The sequence below is a fragment of the Dermacentor albipictus genome, chromosome 3, assembly GCF_038994185.2.
Source record: "Dermacentor albipictus isolate Rhodes 1998 colony chromosome 3, USDA_Dalb.pri_finalv2, whole genome shotgun sequence".
Classification (NCBI taxonomy): domain Eukaryota; kingdom Metazoa; phylum Arthropoda; class Arachnida; order Ixodida; family Ixodidae; genus Dermacentor; species Dermacentor albipictus.
In genome coordinates, this window is record NC_091823.1 from 112,917,164 (window position 1) to 112,936,583 (window position 19,420).

General features: G+C 46.0%; 1 protein-coding gene across 1 annotated transcript in view; it reads left to right on the forward strand.

Moving 5' to 3' along the window:
- The window catches only part of LOC135908489 (uncharacterized), a 28,342-nt gene extending 18,380 nt beyond the window's left edge, over positions 1-9,962 (forward strand). Inside the window, exons 9-12 of the mRNA XM_065440294.2 lie at positions 4,709-4,819; positions 6,211-6,272; positions 8,357-8,416; positions 9,872-9,962. Coding sequence (XP_065296366.1) covers positions 4,709-4,819; positions 6,211-6,272; positions 8,357-8,393 — 210 coding nt within the window. The 3' untranslated portion in view covers positions 8,394-8,416; positions 9,872-9,962. The remainder of the gene's footprint in view (positions 1-4,708; positions 4,820-6,210; positions 6,273-8,356; positions 8,417-9,871) is intronic.
- The last annotated feature ends 9,458 nt before the right edge of the window (positions 9,963-19,420 follow it).

A 19,420-nucleotide genomic window follows, 5' to 3' on the forward strand; every position in this document is an offset into this window, starting at 1 on the left:
TCTCGTAGGTGAGGTATCATGGCTGGCCAACGTCCGTAAAGTGAACAACAAAGATGGCGGCGCTGCGTGGTCTCGTAGGTGAGGTATCATGGCTGGCCAACGTCCGTAAAGTGAACAAAAAAAGATGGCGGCGCTGCGTGGTATCGTAGGGGAGGTATCTGGGCTGGCTAACGTCTGTAAAGTGAACAAAAAAGATGACGGCGCTGCGTGGTCTCGTAGGGGAGGTGTCTGGGCTGGCTAACGTGCGTAAAGTGAACAACAAAGATGGCGGCGCTGCGTGGTCTCGTAGGTGAGGTATCATGGCTGGCCAACGTCCGTAAAGTGAACAAAAAAAGATGGCGGCACTGCGTGGTCTCGTAGGGGAGGTATCTGGGCTGGCTAACGTCCGTAAAGTGAAAAAAATATGGCGGCGCTGCGTGGTCTCGCAGGGGAGGTGTCTGGGCTGGCTAACGTCCGTAAAGGGAACAATAAAGATGGCGGCGCTGCGTGGTCTCGTAGGGGACGTATCTGGGCCGGCTAACGTCCGTAAAGTGAACAAAAAATATGGCGGCGCTGCGTGGTATCGTAAGGGAGGTATCTGGGCTGGCTAACGTCCGTAAAGTGAACAAAAAAGATGGCGGCGCTGCGTGGTCTCGTAGGGGAGGTATCTGGGCTGGCTAACGTCCTTAAAGTGAATAAAATAGATAACGAACTATAGTACGGCGCGAAAGTAAGAAAGGACACGTGATTTCACCGCGCGCCGCACCTGCGCAGTGGGGAAGTGCACCCGCGCTAGCCGCCGTTGCTGCCGGCTGCGTCTGCTGTCGTATGCCTTCAACACAACAGTGCGGCAGTTGTGGTGGAAAAACACGGGTATGTGCTCAGCGGTAGCCGCCGCGGTGTGTAAGAACCGGATTGTGCATTGTAGAGGTAGACCAGTGCAGCAGTTGCCACTCCAGCAAAAACGAGAAAAATAGGAAGACTTGTGCGCACGGCCGAACAACAAGCCGAGTACGAGGAGAGGAGTCGACAGCACAGACGCGACTATTGGCCTCGAGCTCCACCACTGGAAAAGCTGGCGCCACCGTCGACGTGACGTGCTAGGAGGGATCACGTGGACATAGCGGCCGCGTCGGCTGCTTCGGGCGCGCCGAAGCGAGCTGAAAACGAGTTTAAATTCCCTCGTACGCTGCGGTTTTCATTTAGTGGCGAAATTTTCCCGCTTCGAGTGTCTCCTTTACAACGCTTGAAAGCACTACAATAGGTAGTGGCTGCCTTTGAAGGCGCGCAACATGGTAGGCTACTGCTCGGTGCCGCAGGGCCGGACGCACGTAACGGAGGCCGGTGTCGGCCTTATTCACACGGAGCCGCAGGACAAGAAGCTGTGTGAAGCTTGGCTCGCGAAACATAAAAAATGGCTGTGGCTTAGGTAAGGTTAAGCCCAGGATGCGAAGCATACTAGCCTTTATTTTAGTTGTTGAACCACTGTTTAGCCTGGTGAACTGCTGTTGCTTGGCTATATTTGGTTCGGCTAGACGAAGAAACAACTCATGCATTACTTCTTCGCCTTCAAGAGTGGAACGCGACAGCGTTCCCGTCGACCCGCCAAGGGGTGTAAGACAATGGGCTACAGGGCAGCGACTACGCGTCCCGCATTGGACGCGGTGAGCGTCGAGCAAAGCAGCGTTCGGCGCGGCAACGAAATGTGCGCCTGAGCAAGAGACGCACGCCTTAGAAACAGCGCGTTTCTAAGGCAACACCGCATTCACTAGAGGCGCTTTTGTACCGCTTTGAAGCGTTGTACTCGTGGCTCAGTGGTAGCGTCTCCGTCCCACACTCCGGAGACCCTGGTTCGATTCCCACCCAGCCCGTCTTGCAAGAGTTGAGCCAAAGCCACTTCTCCTCTGTCGTGACGTCACGGTGTCACGTGATTTCATGGTCACCGCCGCGCCTGAGGAGCTGGGTTGAGCCCTCGTAATATGCTTCGCATAAAACCGGCAGTCATCGGCTACAACTCGGGTATGCAGCAAGCACAGACGCGAGGAAGATTTCTGCTACGGCGCCCGGTCTGCGATGTTCTGAAAACGCGCACTGAGGCGCTCGCCTGAGTCCGCTGCCCGTTTAATGTCATGACGGTTTGGTCTATGAACTTGTCGATACTATAGATACTGCCAAGTTCAGTGGAGTGGAAAGGCAGCGGTAAGAAGCACATTTAAAGAAAGCATGGCATATGGTCATGTTTGTGTTATGAATTAATGCACTGGATTACAAAAAAGGAGCAGCGGGAAATTGCACGCTGAGAACGCCGATAAACATACAGTGCGACGCAACTCGAGAAATAGTATTGAAAAGTCAAAGAGTTTAGAAGAAAAAAAAGATTGCATCGTCGCGACGGCACATCACAGTCCCCGTAGGCGTCGAAGTCTCTACAATGAAATTATTTTTGAACAGCTCTGATAGCGCCCACGCAACAATGGTTGCCTGTATACTGTCAAATGCTCATATTCTGCGGCCTAATGCTCATGGCACGGTGCGAAAACGCGCGCGCGGAGAAAGCGAAACAGTGCGCGGACAAGCCTGCAGACGCGCATTCGGTCGCTGCGAATCTGCGCGATCGCTGCATTGAGGCTTCATTCTATTACGCTCCATTTAGTTATACAAACACTATAAGAACATATTTCACATAGTTTGCTCTCAGCGTTTACCTACCTTTCACGCAAGAAGCCGGTTCGGGAGACTCCATCGCGGCGACCGCGCGCAGTGGCGTTCACTGTACGTATTCGGTAAAGAGATAGCGGCTGTAAACGATTGTGTGCTTTCAGCTTGCCCAAGATTATTATTTAGACAGTAAGAAACTTCTCTCGTTTCGAAACCACTTACATTAATGCCCGGGAGAGCTCGCGCGTGGTGTTTTCAGTGAGCGCTGACAGCAAAACCTATGAGGAGCGCGCCACGTGATCCCTCATACTACGGCAGCGAGGCGCTTCCGACAGAGGGCGACTCCGTAACTCCTCGCCGCCAATAGCCAACGACAACGTGCCCCTGCGAAAGCGGGAAATGCGGCCAGTGACTTTGCCTACGAAGAACGGCAGCGAGAGCCGATGCGAGAGTCTTAATCGTTAGCGTCGAGCGCAAGCTACCGATGAAGGTCGCGCACTGGAGGCCGCTCGTAAGCGTCAGGCTAGGTCGTTCGACTCTGCGTACAAGTGGCAGAAGCAGCTTCGGTGGCTAATCCGCCACCATACGAATGGTACGGCGCGAAATTTTTCATATAAAATCGGAAAAAGAGGAACGGATTGCGAAGTCAAACGTGTGTGAATGAAGTGTACGGCCTTAGCTACAGGTTCCCTAAGGATGAGGTCGAAAGCATTATATGCGAGCAATCACGTCGCAAACGTGTTAGTCATACGCGGGCAGCGTTTTAAAGCGTGTGGTCTAATTGCAGGCAACTGAAATTCTTAATGCAACTGCCCGAAGTAAGCAGCTTGTCTGGAAACTGGGCTGCCATTCTGCAAGGTTGCACATGGGTGCCGTCTTTTCTTTCTTTTTCTTCGTTCCAAAAGTAGTCGCCATTTTCACATTCACATTCACATTATCGGCCGTTTTGCCTGTATAGTATTATAGTGAGTGTACGGAGATGAAAGCACATGCGTAGCTTAACAATCGAAAAAAAAAATTTTTTTTTGGGGGGGGGGGTGGGGTCTAGGATTTGTATGAACGTTAATTCTCGGTTTCCTTTTTCTCACCTTGCTTGTTATGCCCCGCAATGATGCATTCACTCAGTCGAAATGCGACGCATCGCACAAGGAAAACTGAAAACATGCTACATTTGGTTTGATTTGTCCAGCTTCCTGTCAGTCCAAACTCACAAACAAGACGGAATGCAAGGCGATATCACCAATTATCGACGCTGGCCTGTAGAAGCTCTCGCGACTGTTATGCACGCATTCAGGGGATGAAACAATGGGCAACAGATTGAGGAGTCGTGTAAATTGTAACCCCTAACAAAATTTGCCCGCGTACGCCAATTGGCTAGACGACAGCCCATGCGTGTTCACCATGAAGCATCCGATGCCATTTCTTTCTAACTTCGCCGAGAGGAACGTTACGCACAAGTTAATCTGTACTCCGGCCCACGCAGGTATAGAGGGTAACGAAAGGGCAGACAGCCTAGCTCGAGGGGCCACGTTCCGAGCAGAGCAGTCGCACGCCCCGGAGTATCACCCACACGCTTGTGAAGGAGGATACACTGAAATCTTAAACTTATACAGAGGGACGAGAGCCAAATATCCCCCACCGCACAAAGCTCTAACGAAGGAGGAAGCAACGAGTTGGCGCAGATTGCAGACAAACTCCTTCCCAAATTTATACATCCTAAACAAAATGTACCCAACACAATACAGAGACACCTGCCCATGGTGCAGGGCCACACCCACACTATATCATGTCACATGGGAATGTAAACACAATCAATCATTCCACCAACACAATAACCCGAGTGCGAAGCAATGAGAGAGTCGGCTTACCAGCTGCGAGCTCACAGCCCAAAGGGCCTTAGTGCAGCACGCTAGTGAGGTAGCTAGGCTCAGTGGAGCCCTGGAATAGGGGCCCACCCTTGCCGGAAGAGGCTGCAAGTCGCCGGCGCCCAAGAAGACGACGGAGACCTCGAGACGCTAAATCCTTGAAGGAACCAACTAAAGTTTTTTTTTCTCTCTCTCTCTTCTTCCAGCATCCTGACAAACACGCCGAGGCTCTCATCAGCAAGCTAAACCACGCGATGTCGTCGCTCCGGAGTTTCTGCACCTTCCTAGAAACAACTAGGGGATACTACAAGACCAGGGTGAGCGCCCCTGTTCGGAGAATATGCGCAGTCGAGACCGGGTGTAATGAATCCGGATTGATTAAGCGAATTTATATATCGAACGAAAAAAAAATTTACTAGGTACCAGTGTAAAAACAACTCCCTCATAACGAACTTACGTCAAACTGTTGCCTTTGCTTCGAGTTGTTTACAAATTCGACTTCGCCCTGCCGCCTGCTAGCCGCCTGGTTAGCTCAGATGGTAGAGCGGCTGCCCCGGAAATGCGGTGGTCCCGGGTTCGAGTCCCGGACCAGGACGAATTATTCTTCAACTGCGAGGCTTTTCTTTCGAGGAACCCGTATGGGTTTCCTTTGTAGCATTTGCTACGAACGGGTGGATGTCTGATTTTCCCTTTATTAATAACTTCTCCTCACCTTGTGGGTTTCCGCAGAACTATTACGTCAAATTGACATTGTATGCATCGAGCTCGGGGCTTCCGCTGCCAGCGCCGTCCACTCATAGTGAGCAGCCCGACGCTTCGGAACACACTTTCCGCTTGCGGTGAATGTACTTCGAAAGCATCTGTACCAATATTGAAGGATGTGAAGTGTGTAGCAAATATATATATGTGTGTGTGTGGAAAAGAGAAGAAGGGGGGGGGGGGGTTAACCGAGGGGCCCGATTCTTATTAGTCATATCATATGAAGCCAACAACACTCCCAGGGTTCTACTAGGAAACATAAATACCCAAGAAAGTGAATGGGGGAAACGGCGCCGCGGTAGCTCAATTGGTAGAGCATCGCACGCGAAATGCGAAGGTTGTGGGATCTCGTTCCCCACCTGCGGTAAGTTGTTCTTTCATCCACTTTCATTTCCATTAATCGATCCTTTCTTAAATTTATTTCATTTATTAAGCACGAGTAATTTCCCCCATGTTGTCCTTGGTGTCAGTGTTCGTTGACGTCTTATGATACGACTATATATATATATATATATATATATATATATATACGACGGCACGAATTTCACGGTGCTATGCCAGCTCGGGTCTGTTTTCTTGTTTTGCTCGTAAAGAGTCTTCAGAGGCTAATAACAGGAGGAATTCGCTATATTTTCGTACGTATAAAGTGAGTAGCCATCACTTCTCTATTTACCAAACTTTGAGACCTTCAATCTATGGGCTCGCGAGGAAGGCGTATATACAGTGCGGGGGAAAAGGAAATGCGGCTGGGCCTGGCACCGCTTGGCATTTCACTGTCACGTGATTTGCCGTTATCGGCGCAATGTGTTACGCTAATCTTTGAATACTCCGTTCGCAATCCCTTAAAAGACGCGTGTCCGTGCGTCGTCAATTATACATATATATGCCCCGCTTCCCGTCCACATATATGTGACACTCCCGCGCATTTTTCTTTTTTTTTCTTTTTCAGATAGACTACGCCCTGCGTGAAATGCTCGACGTCGTGTTTCGCCTGCAGGAGCCCAAAGCATAGTGAGTGCGGCGGGTTGTCCGGGGGTGCCCCCGCGCGCTCCTCTACATCCGGGGCCCTGCGGGAGCGCAGTCGCACCTTCGTGTGTACGCGGCCAGGATTCGCCACTCGAAATGACGGCCGTTAAAAAAAAATAATTACGGGGTTTCACGTAATGTTTAACAGTCTCGGAAAAGCACAGCAATTTACAATTGGTAGCGAGGCACTGGAAGTGGTAAGGGAATACATCTACTTAGGGCAGGTAGTGACGGCGGATACGGATCATGAGACGGAAATAATCAGAAGAATAAGAATGGGCTGGGGTGCGTTTGGCAGGCATTCTCAGATCATGAACAGCAGGTTGCCATTATCCCTCAAGAGAATAGTCTATAACAGCTGTGTCTTACCAGTACTCACCTACGGGGCAGAAACCTGGAGGCTTACGAAAAGGGTTCTACTCAAATTGAGGACGACGCAATGAGCTATAGAAAGAAGAATGATAGGTGTAACGTTAAGGGATAAGAAAAAAGCAGATTGGGTGAGGGAACAAACGCCAGTTAATGAATGATATCTTAGTTGAAATCAAGAAAAAGAAATGGGCATGGGCAGGACATGTAATGAGGAGGGAAGATAACCGATGGTCATTAAGGGTTACGGACTGGATTCCAAGGGAAGGGAAGCGTAGCAGGGGGCGGCAGAAAGTTAAGTGGGCGGATGAGATTAAGAAGTTTGCAGGGACGGCATGGCCACAATTAGTACATGACCGGGGTTGTTGGAGAAGTATGGGAGAGGCCTTTGCCCTGCAGTGGGCGTAACCAGGCTGATGATGATGATGACGGCCAAAACCAATGTCTGATTATGAGGCACGCCGTATAGTTAGGGACTCCGGAAATTGAGGCCACCTCGGTTCTTTAACGTGCACCTAAATATAAGTACATGGGCAGCGGCTTTCAAAAAAAATCGAATCGTGAAGTAGCAACTGCAGCTTCTCAAACTCGTTTAATTGACTGATGCAACCCGAAGAAATCAATACGAATCGAGGTACATTCATAGTAATATGCATAATGTTCTAGAAACAACGGTACGCGAAGGTTTGCCCACACTAAAGGGATTCTTCCAGCTTGCCCGAAACTGCTTATTATCCACAGAACCTGAACACTCTTGCGCGCAGGGCAAATGCCGTCCGATGATTTGGGCCCAATATTTGTAAGACCCATATTTACGCGATAGCGTTAAGGGCGCCGTGTCGCAGAAAATCCGGTGTCGGCGTCCCGCGTCTGGCGTCCGACAACCCATTTTCCTGTGAATAATTCAAACAGTATTTTCAAACGTTCTCTGAACTTTGATCATTTTAACAGACATCTTGCGTTTGGCGCAACAACAACAACAACAACAACAACAACAACCTTCCTCCATTGAACTTGATCAAACTTCACTTCATTGCATGCGTTCAGTAAGCACAGTCGCCGTCAAACGTTTACGGGCTGAGGGTTCAGAAAAAAAAAGACATATTTCATGATCCTGCGCACGCAGCCTGGTTTTCAGATTTGCTGCCTCTATGCCAGCGGGGCGCCCCCAACAGGGTGTTGTATACGTTCTTCTGCTTGCAAGCTAAAATTGGGCTGAAATTTGGCTTTTTCGCGGAACCTGCATACCGCAAGCCTTTGACGTTAAAGGTATACGCCCGCACATATAAGCGCTGATGCGAGCAGCTTATCCCACAGTTAAAGTAGGTAATGCGCTGGACGTGCAACATTGTACATCCACTGCACTTGGAAGCGATAGAGGTTACTATAAAGACGCTCGACCTTTTCATTTTTATTTTACTGGCTGTGAACCATGATTATCGCTGCTAAAACGTTTGCTATTATCGCAAGATACGTTGAATACTTTTTTACGTGGCTTTGTATAACGCCACCGCACACCGCAGTATACTTGGGAAAACCCAGCCGAAGACGTCACAAGTTTCGCGCACATGAAGCCACGCTGCTCGCGATGGGTATCGACTGCGACGACTTGGTCGTGCGATCTGCGACTGCGCTCCCCGGGCCCCTCGGCCCTCTGCAGGCGGACTAACCGTTAGCGAACAGGCCTGGTTCTTTTTCAGCCTCACCCGAACGGGAAGCTACGAGATCTGGCACTGACACGACCCCCCCACGCATCCAAGGCAAGCGGACTGTCGCCGTCGGCGAGATCGACCAATTGAGTTTCGATAAAGCGCGAGGCTTTCTCGGCAGGCGAATAACAACCACGGAGGGTGGGCAGATGTGGTCCAGCGCCCTTGCAGGCGGGTTGACCGAATTCGCTTAGACGCTCGCCAGGCCTAACAGGCCTAGTGTTTGCGTGAGCCCGAGTACCGGTTTTCAACCCGTCAAGCCAATTCGACCCGCCTTTTTGTCGGGTTCACTGCAGCATTCTTAAAGATAGATGTAGCGCAAACAAAATGTGCTCGAGTGATAGACGGGAAAGAAGTAGCGACAAACGTTACTCCTGCATGGTATACTTGTCGTGGCAGGCCCCTCTCTGCAGTATACGTAAAAAGACTTCGTGAGATATGAACCATCTATATACAAATAACGGGTGTTCAGTATAGCAACGGTCCCCTCACTAGTAACAGTCGAAAAGTCTATAGGACTGGTGCCTTGCCCTCCATTGTTAATGTGTTTTTAGTGAATTGCCACTTTAACCGGATATCGTAAAGGGTTATTCTGGCGGTTATTAAAGGTAATTCTGTGTCGCAGAAAATCCGAAGTTGGCGTCGAGCGCGTCGGACGGCGCTTTGACAAAAATGATTTCGAACCACGTATACTCAACCACGCAGGCCCTTTATGTGGCGCAAGGAAGTTATTGAAGTAATTGAATTTCTCAAGGTGAAATACGCAGAAAAATCGTCGATTTACGATACGTAGAATCTGCGATTTCAATGCGATTAGCGTTCCGCAGGGTACTTCACGCACTGTCCGGTATATCTATGTCCAGATCTAACTGTTACCCTTTCACGCCGACTTAGGTCACTGCGTATGTGCCACTGATTATATGTCACCGTGGTGTGATTCGCTCATCAATAAACCTCCTTCGACACCAACTTAGGTCACTGGGCGCATACCGCTGTTCAGTGAACGGAAGCGCGAGACGGCCAGGAGTCCGGCTGCAGCGCACGCCTCATGCATGACGCCTTCCAGCGGTGGCAAGGCGGTGTGTCGCTGCATTGCTTCAATTCGAATCGCATTAACACTGACAGTCATCGTGAGACGATTTCTGTCGAATTTTTTTACAGTTCCGGTAGCAAGAAAGTAGGTTTTTGCGTTATTTTATTTGGGTTTGTGGCACATTCGTATTTGAAGCGTGAAATTGTGCACAGAGACTGCTTTTTATCTTATCTCAATTTTTTTTAGAGCACCGCTTTTTAAGAGGTCCAAAACTTCATTGCAGTTGGCCTTGTATACTTCTGCCTTGTTTATGCGCAAGTGCAACTATTTTTGAACACATGCACCAAATACAGCCCAACGAAGACACATTTATTTTGCCGCATATATATGTTGCGACTATGGAAAGAGCGAACTCTCTGAAACCCCATTTAGACGTTGGGGCTTACCTGCTTAATCTCATTTGCTCTTTTCAGATTGCAAAGAAGACGAATCAGGAAGAGCGCTCCGTCGCACTCACGCTTCACGATAATAAAGATTGGCAAATTCTCATTTCGTCTCTACACAGAGCAAGGCGTGTCCGAATCGCCGATCCACCTAGATGTCGTCCGCCTAAAGGTCCAATTTCGGTGTCTTCTTTTTTTCGTTGAAGACAGGTGGTGGTATAGTTTTCCTTTGTATATTTCGCGTCATGGGACGAAGTTAACTGTCAATCTCCGAAGTTCCAAGAGCTGTCGCGTTGCAGATCGTCGTCGTCGTCGTCGTAATAATAATAATAATAATAATAATAATAATAATAATAATAATAATAATAATAATAATAATAATAATAATAATAATAATAATAATAATAATAATAATAATAATAATAATAATAATAATAATCGTCTTCATCATCATTTATTTATCACTTACAGCCTTTTTCGACATATTACATATTTTTATTCTAGAACTCTCAGCCCAAGCACTCCGTACAGATGATTAACCAACGAAGTTGAAGCGTACGGCCCCGGTGTTTATCGCCGGGTAAATCCCGACGGTTCATTAAAGTCTTTCTCAATTATTGGTTACGTCTGTGTTTCTTAATGAGGTTACACACACGTTCGGCTGCAATGGAGAGAGCGACGTCTGTGACGGTATGCCCGCAGTCTGCCGCTGTCGCTTGCGTTCGATGTCTCAAGTATGCATGGTGGCGAGGTTAGCAGCATCCGCCCGGCATTGTCGCTTGCGATTACTCAAAATTAAATTGCTTCAAAATGAATCTATCCGCCACGTAAGACAACGAATGGCTCATACCCCTTAAGCAATGGCTCGTACCCCGTAAACGCGTTCTCCCCATTTTGACAGAAGAGAAGTGAAATTCTACGCTATATAGAACGACGAGCGGCAACGGAATCATCTGTGTAAGAAGACGACGACGAAGATAAAAGCGGAAGCAGTGGAACGAGCGCATTCGCGTGGTAGCGCCGAGGGCCGTCAACCATAGAGTTTCTCACTACATTACCTAGAGGGAAATCTGGCGCTGCTGCGCTGTGGTATGCATGGGAATGCCGGTATATTGTGGATTCGGATTGGCATCGTTCTCGTAGAGACAGGACGCCCTGAAGACGCGCTTGGCAAGCACCGTTCCGTCTGTCACAACGATTCATTTTCTATTAAAACAGCACGTGAAAAGGTGTTTTAGCTTTATTATTACGCGAAAACATGTTTTGTTTCACTATGAGAACTTGTTATTGCGTGTACGACTATATGTTACGTAAAATGTATCAGCGGGCCGCTAAAGTTGGAGGACAGACGACAAGGTTCGCGCTCGCTTTGAAGCAGTTTGTCGTCTGTTCTTGCTTTTCTTCGCTTGGTCATGCATTGTGGGTGAGTAAACATGTAATATGCGTGAATGGAAACATTTTATGAAGATTTTACTTTGAGAACGCGTTATTTGCGTAGCCATATCCACGTTTTAGACGAAGACAACACCAGCCAACGCGTGCCTCGCAGACACATATACCGTCATTCCCATGAGAGCACGGCACCTCTAAAGAAACTCCCATAGATGGTGGTGCCAGATTTCCCTCTAGGTGTTATAGTGAGAAACTCTATGCCGTCAACTAGCCATCTGTGGAAAAAGACGACGCTCGAGCCATTGCTGATGATAATAATTTTAGCGAACTCCAACAACGATGACACAGGGTCCGCATAAACAGCTTCTCTGTAAAATGTATAATGTTGCCCATTCCCATATGTTCTCGCCATATTTACGTTAATTACCGGCAGGTCTGAAGCTGTCCTACTACATGTACGCATATTGTTTTCACGAATGCAACTCCCTCTTACGCAATGTCTTATCTAGGACCTGTGAGGTACTCTAAATTAATAAAGGAGCAGCGTCGCAAGTCATACACAATGATCACAACTATAAGCAAGAAGAACAAAGGCGAGCTCAGAAGCAATAAAAAGGGGAAACGACCTTGGCATACACACTTCAAATAAGAAAAAAGTAGGAACAAGAAAAAAAAACACGATGAAATTTTGTTTATTTTTCTTTGTCGTATAGAAGTTTCTCTGAAATAAAAAAATAATATATCATTTCAAACCTCGCTCTACAGCATTGTTCCTGATTTATCTGTGCGTGTAATTCTGTCTCTTGGAGCTTGTATTTTTGGGTTCAACAACAAATGTTTGCTTGACAGTCCCAAACTAAATCACCGAATCCAATCGATCTCGCCGTAAGACTGATTTTCTAAATTAGCGTTTTGTGATGAACTTCCTTTTTGTACCTCCACAATTTCCTGCGCACTACAATTTCTTTCTGTAATTCTGGTGGTTTCCAAATCGCTAGTTCACTTGTCATTGCCTGTTTGTCTTTTTAACCACCCTAGTCATGGCCAATCCTCCGCTGTGGATATGAGCCACAAACACTAAAAAAAAAACAGCAACAACAACGACAGACGACGACAATACGAATAACCTCTCTCTTGGGGCGTCATCACTAGGATACTGCAACAGCAATCTATGCGATGCCATACTTATTTTAACGCGACAGCGTTAAGGGCCTTGTGTCGCAGAAAATCCGGCCTCGGCATCTGGCGTCGAACGCCGTTGTGGCAAAAAAAAAGGATTTTCGTACCACCCATACCCACGCCCCCCATGTGGCGCAAGGAAGTTACCGAACTAATTTAATTTCTCAAGCTAAAATACGTAGAAAAATCGTAAAGTACGACTTACACACAGCCTACAGACGTAATAGAGCCGGATTGTAATTTGAATATACGAGAAAACATAATTATGTTGCGCGAAAACTCAAACGAACCCCGTTTCCAGCGTTTCTACCATTCATAGAAGGGCCACGGCGTCCATCACTTGCGCGCGCCGGCGCGCAATTATCTCGGAGGCCACGGAGTGGCGCGCCGGTTTCCTTGCAACAGTTCCAGATGGTGCTCGCCTACGCCGCATCATGGCTCACGCAAGAGGCCGCGTTTCTACCAGAAAGCCCGCCTTCGTGCACAGCGCTCATAGCGAGCGTTTCTCGGCAAACATTATGGTTACATACGCTCCAGTTTCCAGGAAGCGTGAGAAGCACTCAGGGATTTTTGAACGCTATCGCGTTCCACTCTTAAATGCGAAGCTTAAGCGTCCTCCAAATTTTTGTAAGGGAAACAAAGATACTACCATGTTAATTTTATGAGTGCTTTCTTTTTCCTCAGTGGGAATAACAAAAATATTAGTAGCACCTTCTCTAAGTATAGCCATGACATTTATATTAACGATTATTATTCATTTATTATCTCCTCCTTAATTTACAAGATTTTCTTTAAGTTTTCTTCCTTTCTTTTAGCTACTACCGCCCGATTCATGGCCGATCCCCCGTAGTGGGTTGAGTCACACCATTAAGCACCAGACCAAACGAAACCTCGCACAAGCTAACGCTTTGAGACATTTCAGAGAGAGAGAGAGAGAGAGAGAGCGCTCTGCTAGCTCACAATGCTACGAAATGGAGGCTCGAAAAACTACGAATGGCTAGGAAACGGAGGAAATGAGGTTAGGAATGGTAACCATGTACAAAACAAATAAAAGTGCAAGGAAGACTGCCCGGAATCACCAAAAAGAAAGTGAGTGAAACAGGGAGGGTAATTTGGATCCGAAGTATCCAAATGATCTAAATTAAAATGTCCGTGGGGATTTACAAACACTGGCCTGAACTTAACTGTAAAAGCAGTTTTCTTCGTCCTAACGGCTCATATTTAAGTTCGGGTCCACTGGTAGCGGTGCACGAACTCTGCGGCACCAGGCCTACAAAAACCTTCGCTCAACAGGATCAACATTGGTTCAAACTTCATGTGCATGTCCTGAGAGGACCGAAGCTTGTGCATTTCAACATCGAAGGCATATTTCGAGTCACTTTGAGCGTGATTAATTACATATGCATGCGACCGACCGTCGAACGCTCTGCTTCCACTGCGGCGGACCAGGCCACATTGCCCGCTACTGCCCCCATCCAGATGCTGGAGTCGGCCCCTTTTCGCCTGCCGCTTCTCTGCACTTCGACGACCGTCGCGCCCCGAACAGTGATCAGCTGTCACCCAGCCAAGCAGTTTCACCACGTTATCACTGGCAGTCCCCGCCACTTGTGCGTTACACTTCCCCAATCCACCAGAGTTTCACCACTGACGTCGGCAGGGATGGTCGTTCCCCTAGTCCGTTCCGAGGAAGCTATCGGCACGACCTCCAGGAGGAAAGTTGCCCTGTGTCGAGACGCCAAAAATACTCCCCAAGCTCCCCACGAAGACGATATGGCGACGACGAATACACGCCGACGACGTTGCCCGTGCCGATCTCAGCATTATGGTGGATGGACATCACGTCACCGCCCTTGTTATCACTAACGCAGACTTCTCGATTATGCGGCAAGAGCTGGCCGACCGCATTAGGAAAGGGAAGACGCCGTGGACAGAGCCCCAATTAAGAAGTGCCGGGGAGGCAGTATTCCGAGTTTCCTGCGCGGCCTTGTGGCATAAGAGACTTTCCTGCTAGACTCCAAAAAAACATGTAATAAGTATTTTGCCTGTAGTGACATACTTAAGTTTATGTGTTGTTTTTGCACGTATGTAGATAACCGTGTTGCGTGATTAACTCCCTTTTGTTTGTTTGTTTGTTTGTTTGTTTGTTTGTTTGTTTGTTTGTTTGTTTGTTTGTTTGTTTGTACAAGTGGCTGATACCACTAATGGAGGATTGGCCAGGAGTCGAGTGACTTAAAAAGATTAAACGAATATAAAAAGAAGCACTATTGGAAATTTTGAATAGCTGAAGTAATTAAGTCTGATAAAATGTAAGAATTTAGCAACGGAACCGTCCTGATTCATTTGTGTATCCCACAACAGATGAACCAACATGCCTATGATAGTGCCCCAGAGAATAGGGTCCGAAAGATAGAATGTTGGGAATCGTTATATTCAATCCAGCACCATGACATTGCTTTTCTGAAGTATATGTTTTCTTAATGATGAAAGAGAGCGACATGAGAGGAAGAAGTGTTCCATTGTCTCATGCTAACCACAGTAAGAGCAAAAGGAGGAGGGTGCCAGACCAGATCGATGCAGATCATGATTTAATTTAGGTGTTCAACATCTATATTCTGTAAAGAGGACTTCAATTTTTTTGTCATAACGGCAGAAGTTTCTTCTCCAAGGTAAGAGGAGGTGTGGGTAATCAGTTAAGTTTGTTAAGCATAGGTTCAAAGAGTCTTGCATGACTGCACGTCTCGTGAACCGAGCAGCAGTATGAAAGCTGATAAAGGAAGGATCGGAATAATTGGACCGCTAAAGGCCGCACTCGCCAAGCTGTCTGTTAATTAATCAATAACGAATCCTTTGAGACTAGGCACCCGTACCAATCTAATTAGTGTTAAGTGAGAGTGTATTAGACAATCAGATGAACACAATGATAAATAATTCGTTATTATTACACCTTTCGAGATCGATGAGTCCACTTTTCGTAAATGAAACGTAACCGCCAGAAACTCAGCTAAGAATACTGTTATGTAGTCAGGAAGGCTTAAGGAGAAAGACCAGTCTATAACGTACGGGAAAATTCCAATTCCCGATTTTCTTCTGATTGCGATTAATCTGTCGCTATGACGGCGTTTATTTTTAGCTCCAATAAGTGATTTTGTAACAGCCCATTTAATATACTGTAAGAAAGGTGTTTCGCGTTGTTTGGATATGTGTTGCCAAATATAGGGTGCTATAACTAAAACTATTCCAATTCTGCAATCAGCCCTCCGTGATTGGCCAAAAACTTTTTTGGACCACCTCCATTTCACTTGTCTATCATGCGACGCCACAAAAACCGGCCCATCTGATATGATCCGTACACAGTGATTATGCATGATTTGACCGAACGAAATAAAAAATAGTTATTTCTTATTCGACACCTTTTCACCATTAGCCCTCGGCTATTGGTCAAAAGTTTTCGGGCTGCACCCCCTTCACCTGCCTGTCACGCGACGTCACAAAACCACAAAAACCCACCGCGTCAAAAGTGACGTGTGCGCGTTAAACATGCAATAATACGCCGAACAAAACTGAATTTTCTTCTGAATAGGCGCAGGATGCCCCGTTCCGAAAGGAATAAAAGATGGCTGTCGCCGATTGCTCAGGCACTGGCTACTCGCACCTGCCGGAGAGCATGGGTTTATTTGCATATAATAAAACTTGTTGCGTGGCCGTGTAATGTTTTCGAGCACATTCGGCACGTTTACGATCTCCTTCAGCCAACTCTTCTTTGCTGAGGATCCGTTTTAGCATTATTCTGAAGATTCCGTTGCATGCCGCCGCGATTTTCGACCAGCCACCGCAAGCTGAGTAAGGGAAAGCGGACCAATCGCAGACGCGGGCGCCGCCCTCTTCATCCGGTTATCTATGTTATAGCGCGCTGGCTCGGCCCCATCGATACTCTCTCCACATGAGCGTGCTCCTCGCCTCCTAGCAGCCAATTACAAAATAAAAACCGCTCAATGTAGGCAATATTATTCCTTTTCAAAGCAAAGAACATAGCCTCCAAACTAAGAGAACGCTTGGACTGTTCAGACAACCCTGCGGGTGACCGCCCGATGCTTGCGTCGGCGGTTACGCAAATTTGACGTCAGGAGATTGGAATAAAAACATATTGGAATAGTTTTACATTATACGGCCCATAATCTGGACATTCTCTCTCACACTGCCAATAGGAAGGACCTCACATAAGCGTACATCTGAGGGACCAACAATTGCCTGTGCGAAGACGACCTCAGGAGTGTTGAACCGAGGCCAGGAAGATTGAAAAAAAAATATTACAGGCTGATATATAAAAATGATTTATAATTTTAAAAGGGACGCATACATATTTAAGAACGTTTGGGCAGTTAATAGTCGAAACCTACTCAAAAGGGAAGGGAAGCGTGCTTCTGGGTATAGTACATTGTTGGCAACGAACTTCGGTAAATCGAGGCAGAGGAGTAAAGCTTCTAGTTCCAGAAGAACAAGGGGGTGTAATTATATGCCGGCGCTCCTGAATATAGAACGCATCCAAATTCCAAAATTTGCCATGCGTACATTTTATAAATCATCACACGACAGAGATGCGAATGTTCTGTAACCAGGTTTCTATGGCGCACATGTATGTTTACAATCGATCATGTAAAGAGTGGATGTCATTGTATTATGCGAAAAACGCAATGCCATGTGCATATACATACCTATGTGCATATGCCTTTATGACACAGTATATATATATATATATATATATATATATATATATATATATATATATATATATATATATATATATATATATAATATATATATATATATATATATATATATATATATATATATATATATATATATATATATATATATATATATATATATATATATATATATATATATATATATATATATATATATATATATATATATATATATATATATATATATATATATATATATATATATATATATATATATATATATATATATATATATATATAGTGATGGCGTGTGCCCGCGGCACACGCCATCACTTCCTGAGACGCCAAATTTCTGACATTCCCTACTGCTTCCAAATCGCAGTGTACTGTTGCTCTCCTTCACTTTCGTTAATTCGAACTGAAGCGGCTTCCACATGCGGTTCGAATTAACAAGCTTTTACTGTATATATATATATATATATATATATATATATATATATATATATATATATATATATATATATATATATATATATATATATATAATGCTTAGCAGTATGGTAACCAATAAAGATGAAGTGACAGCTCCTTGTAGGACCCCGCATGCGACTGTCGATGTCTATTTGAAGAAAATCCTTTTGCAGAGCAATAAAATTCGCTGTCAGTTATGAATTCACTGAACCACTTCACTATATATTTTTGAAAATCAGCGTTTGTTAAGCGATCCAATATTCATGTTCTGCACTATCACAGGCTTTTGATATATTTAAAATTACGAGAGCTGCAATTTGTCTCTGGAATCGTGCTCGTTTTATGCGGGTTTCCTGGTCCACATAACCATGCCAAATGGAATAGTCAGCTCTAAAATCAGTTTGACAAGGGCTGAGTGCATCTTGGTCCTCTACTAATTTCATAATACGAACATTACGGATCCTTGCTATTAATTTAACCAAATTAGAAGTTAGAGCAACTGGTCGAATAATGTCCAGCGTGAATTCGTCACCATTACTTTTAAGAACTGGAATCATTTTAGCGAGTTTTCAACCGGAAGCCATCGACGAAAATTGAATGGAATAGTTTTATTACGTCTAAAAAGTCATCTGAAGACTCCTTGAACAAAATTTTTAACATTGTTGTGGTTACTCCATACGCACCAGGGCCGGAATGTGGCATACTTTCTCCTGCCGTATACGGCAGGGGAAACTAGAACTGGACTATGCTGGAACTGGCTATAGCCAGTTCCAGCATATCAGTCTTTGTAAAATCATCTGACCGCATTCGTAACTTCCGACATGAAGATAATAAGGAAGTGAATCCACTTTCTAAACCTTTTGCGATTTCTTATATCATTTATGTAATTTCTTCTCCAGTGAAAACTATCGAGTCAATGTTACTCATTTGCGAAACTCTTTTTTTTTGCTACGATGAAAATTGAAAAGTGCACTCTTGTTTTAACCATAAAAAGCTTATAGCTTCCGTTGTCGGCGACCTTCATGTGACTTTGAGCCGAAAGCCAGAGCCATCATTCGGGCATCGTTGCTGACAAGGAAATTTATTCACCCGTAGGCACGCTTACAACTGTGGTATGAACGAAAAGTACAATATAAGGTACAGCACATGTAATACATCATACTTGATGTAAACAGAACAGATTAGCAAATGAAATAATAAATGGTGCCTGCTTGACACTGGCTTTGCTACACACAACAACAAAACTCATTACAGCGTCCACGCAAAAGCATTATTGTCAGCCTCGAATTTATGAAAGGTACCCGGGGCACATACAGATGCAGACTCAACTCAGGCAACAGAATTGAGCATTATTTTGGCTGTAGAAAGACTTTGCCTCGGGAGACGGTTATGTACCGCGTAGACCAGCGGCGAACGAGTTTGAACAACTGTTCTTCAAGATGACCCCATACTATCACCCTTAGATTTCGAATTCTGGGGTACATTGCTCTATTTGAGTGCCGAGATCGTTCTGCTATGTTGCGGAAGCACCACAAAACGTTGCGAGCGCTGTAGTAGACGAGACTCGCAAACCGATCTCGGTACTGCGGTGGCCGCACGATGGATATTCCAAACATTCCTGCAACTAGCTTCCAGAAGGTGCATGCTACAACGCAATCCTTTACTACATGCGCGTTGGTTCCTGTTTGTTCGCAATATATGCACTTATCATCGTTGCGAGAACAAAACGAGATCACCCGTGCAACCAGACAAAACTTAAGAAAATGCGTTCTCTGGCCCCCAACCCTTTGTACGGGACCACCGTACATACGCTAGTCCCTGCCCAAACAAG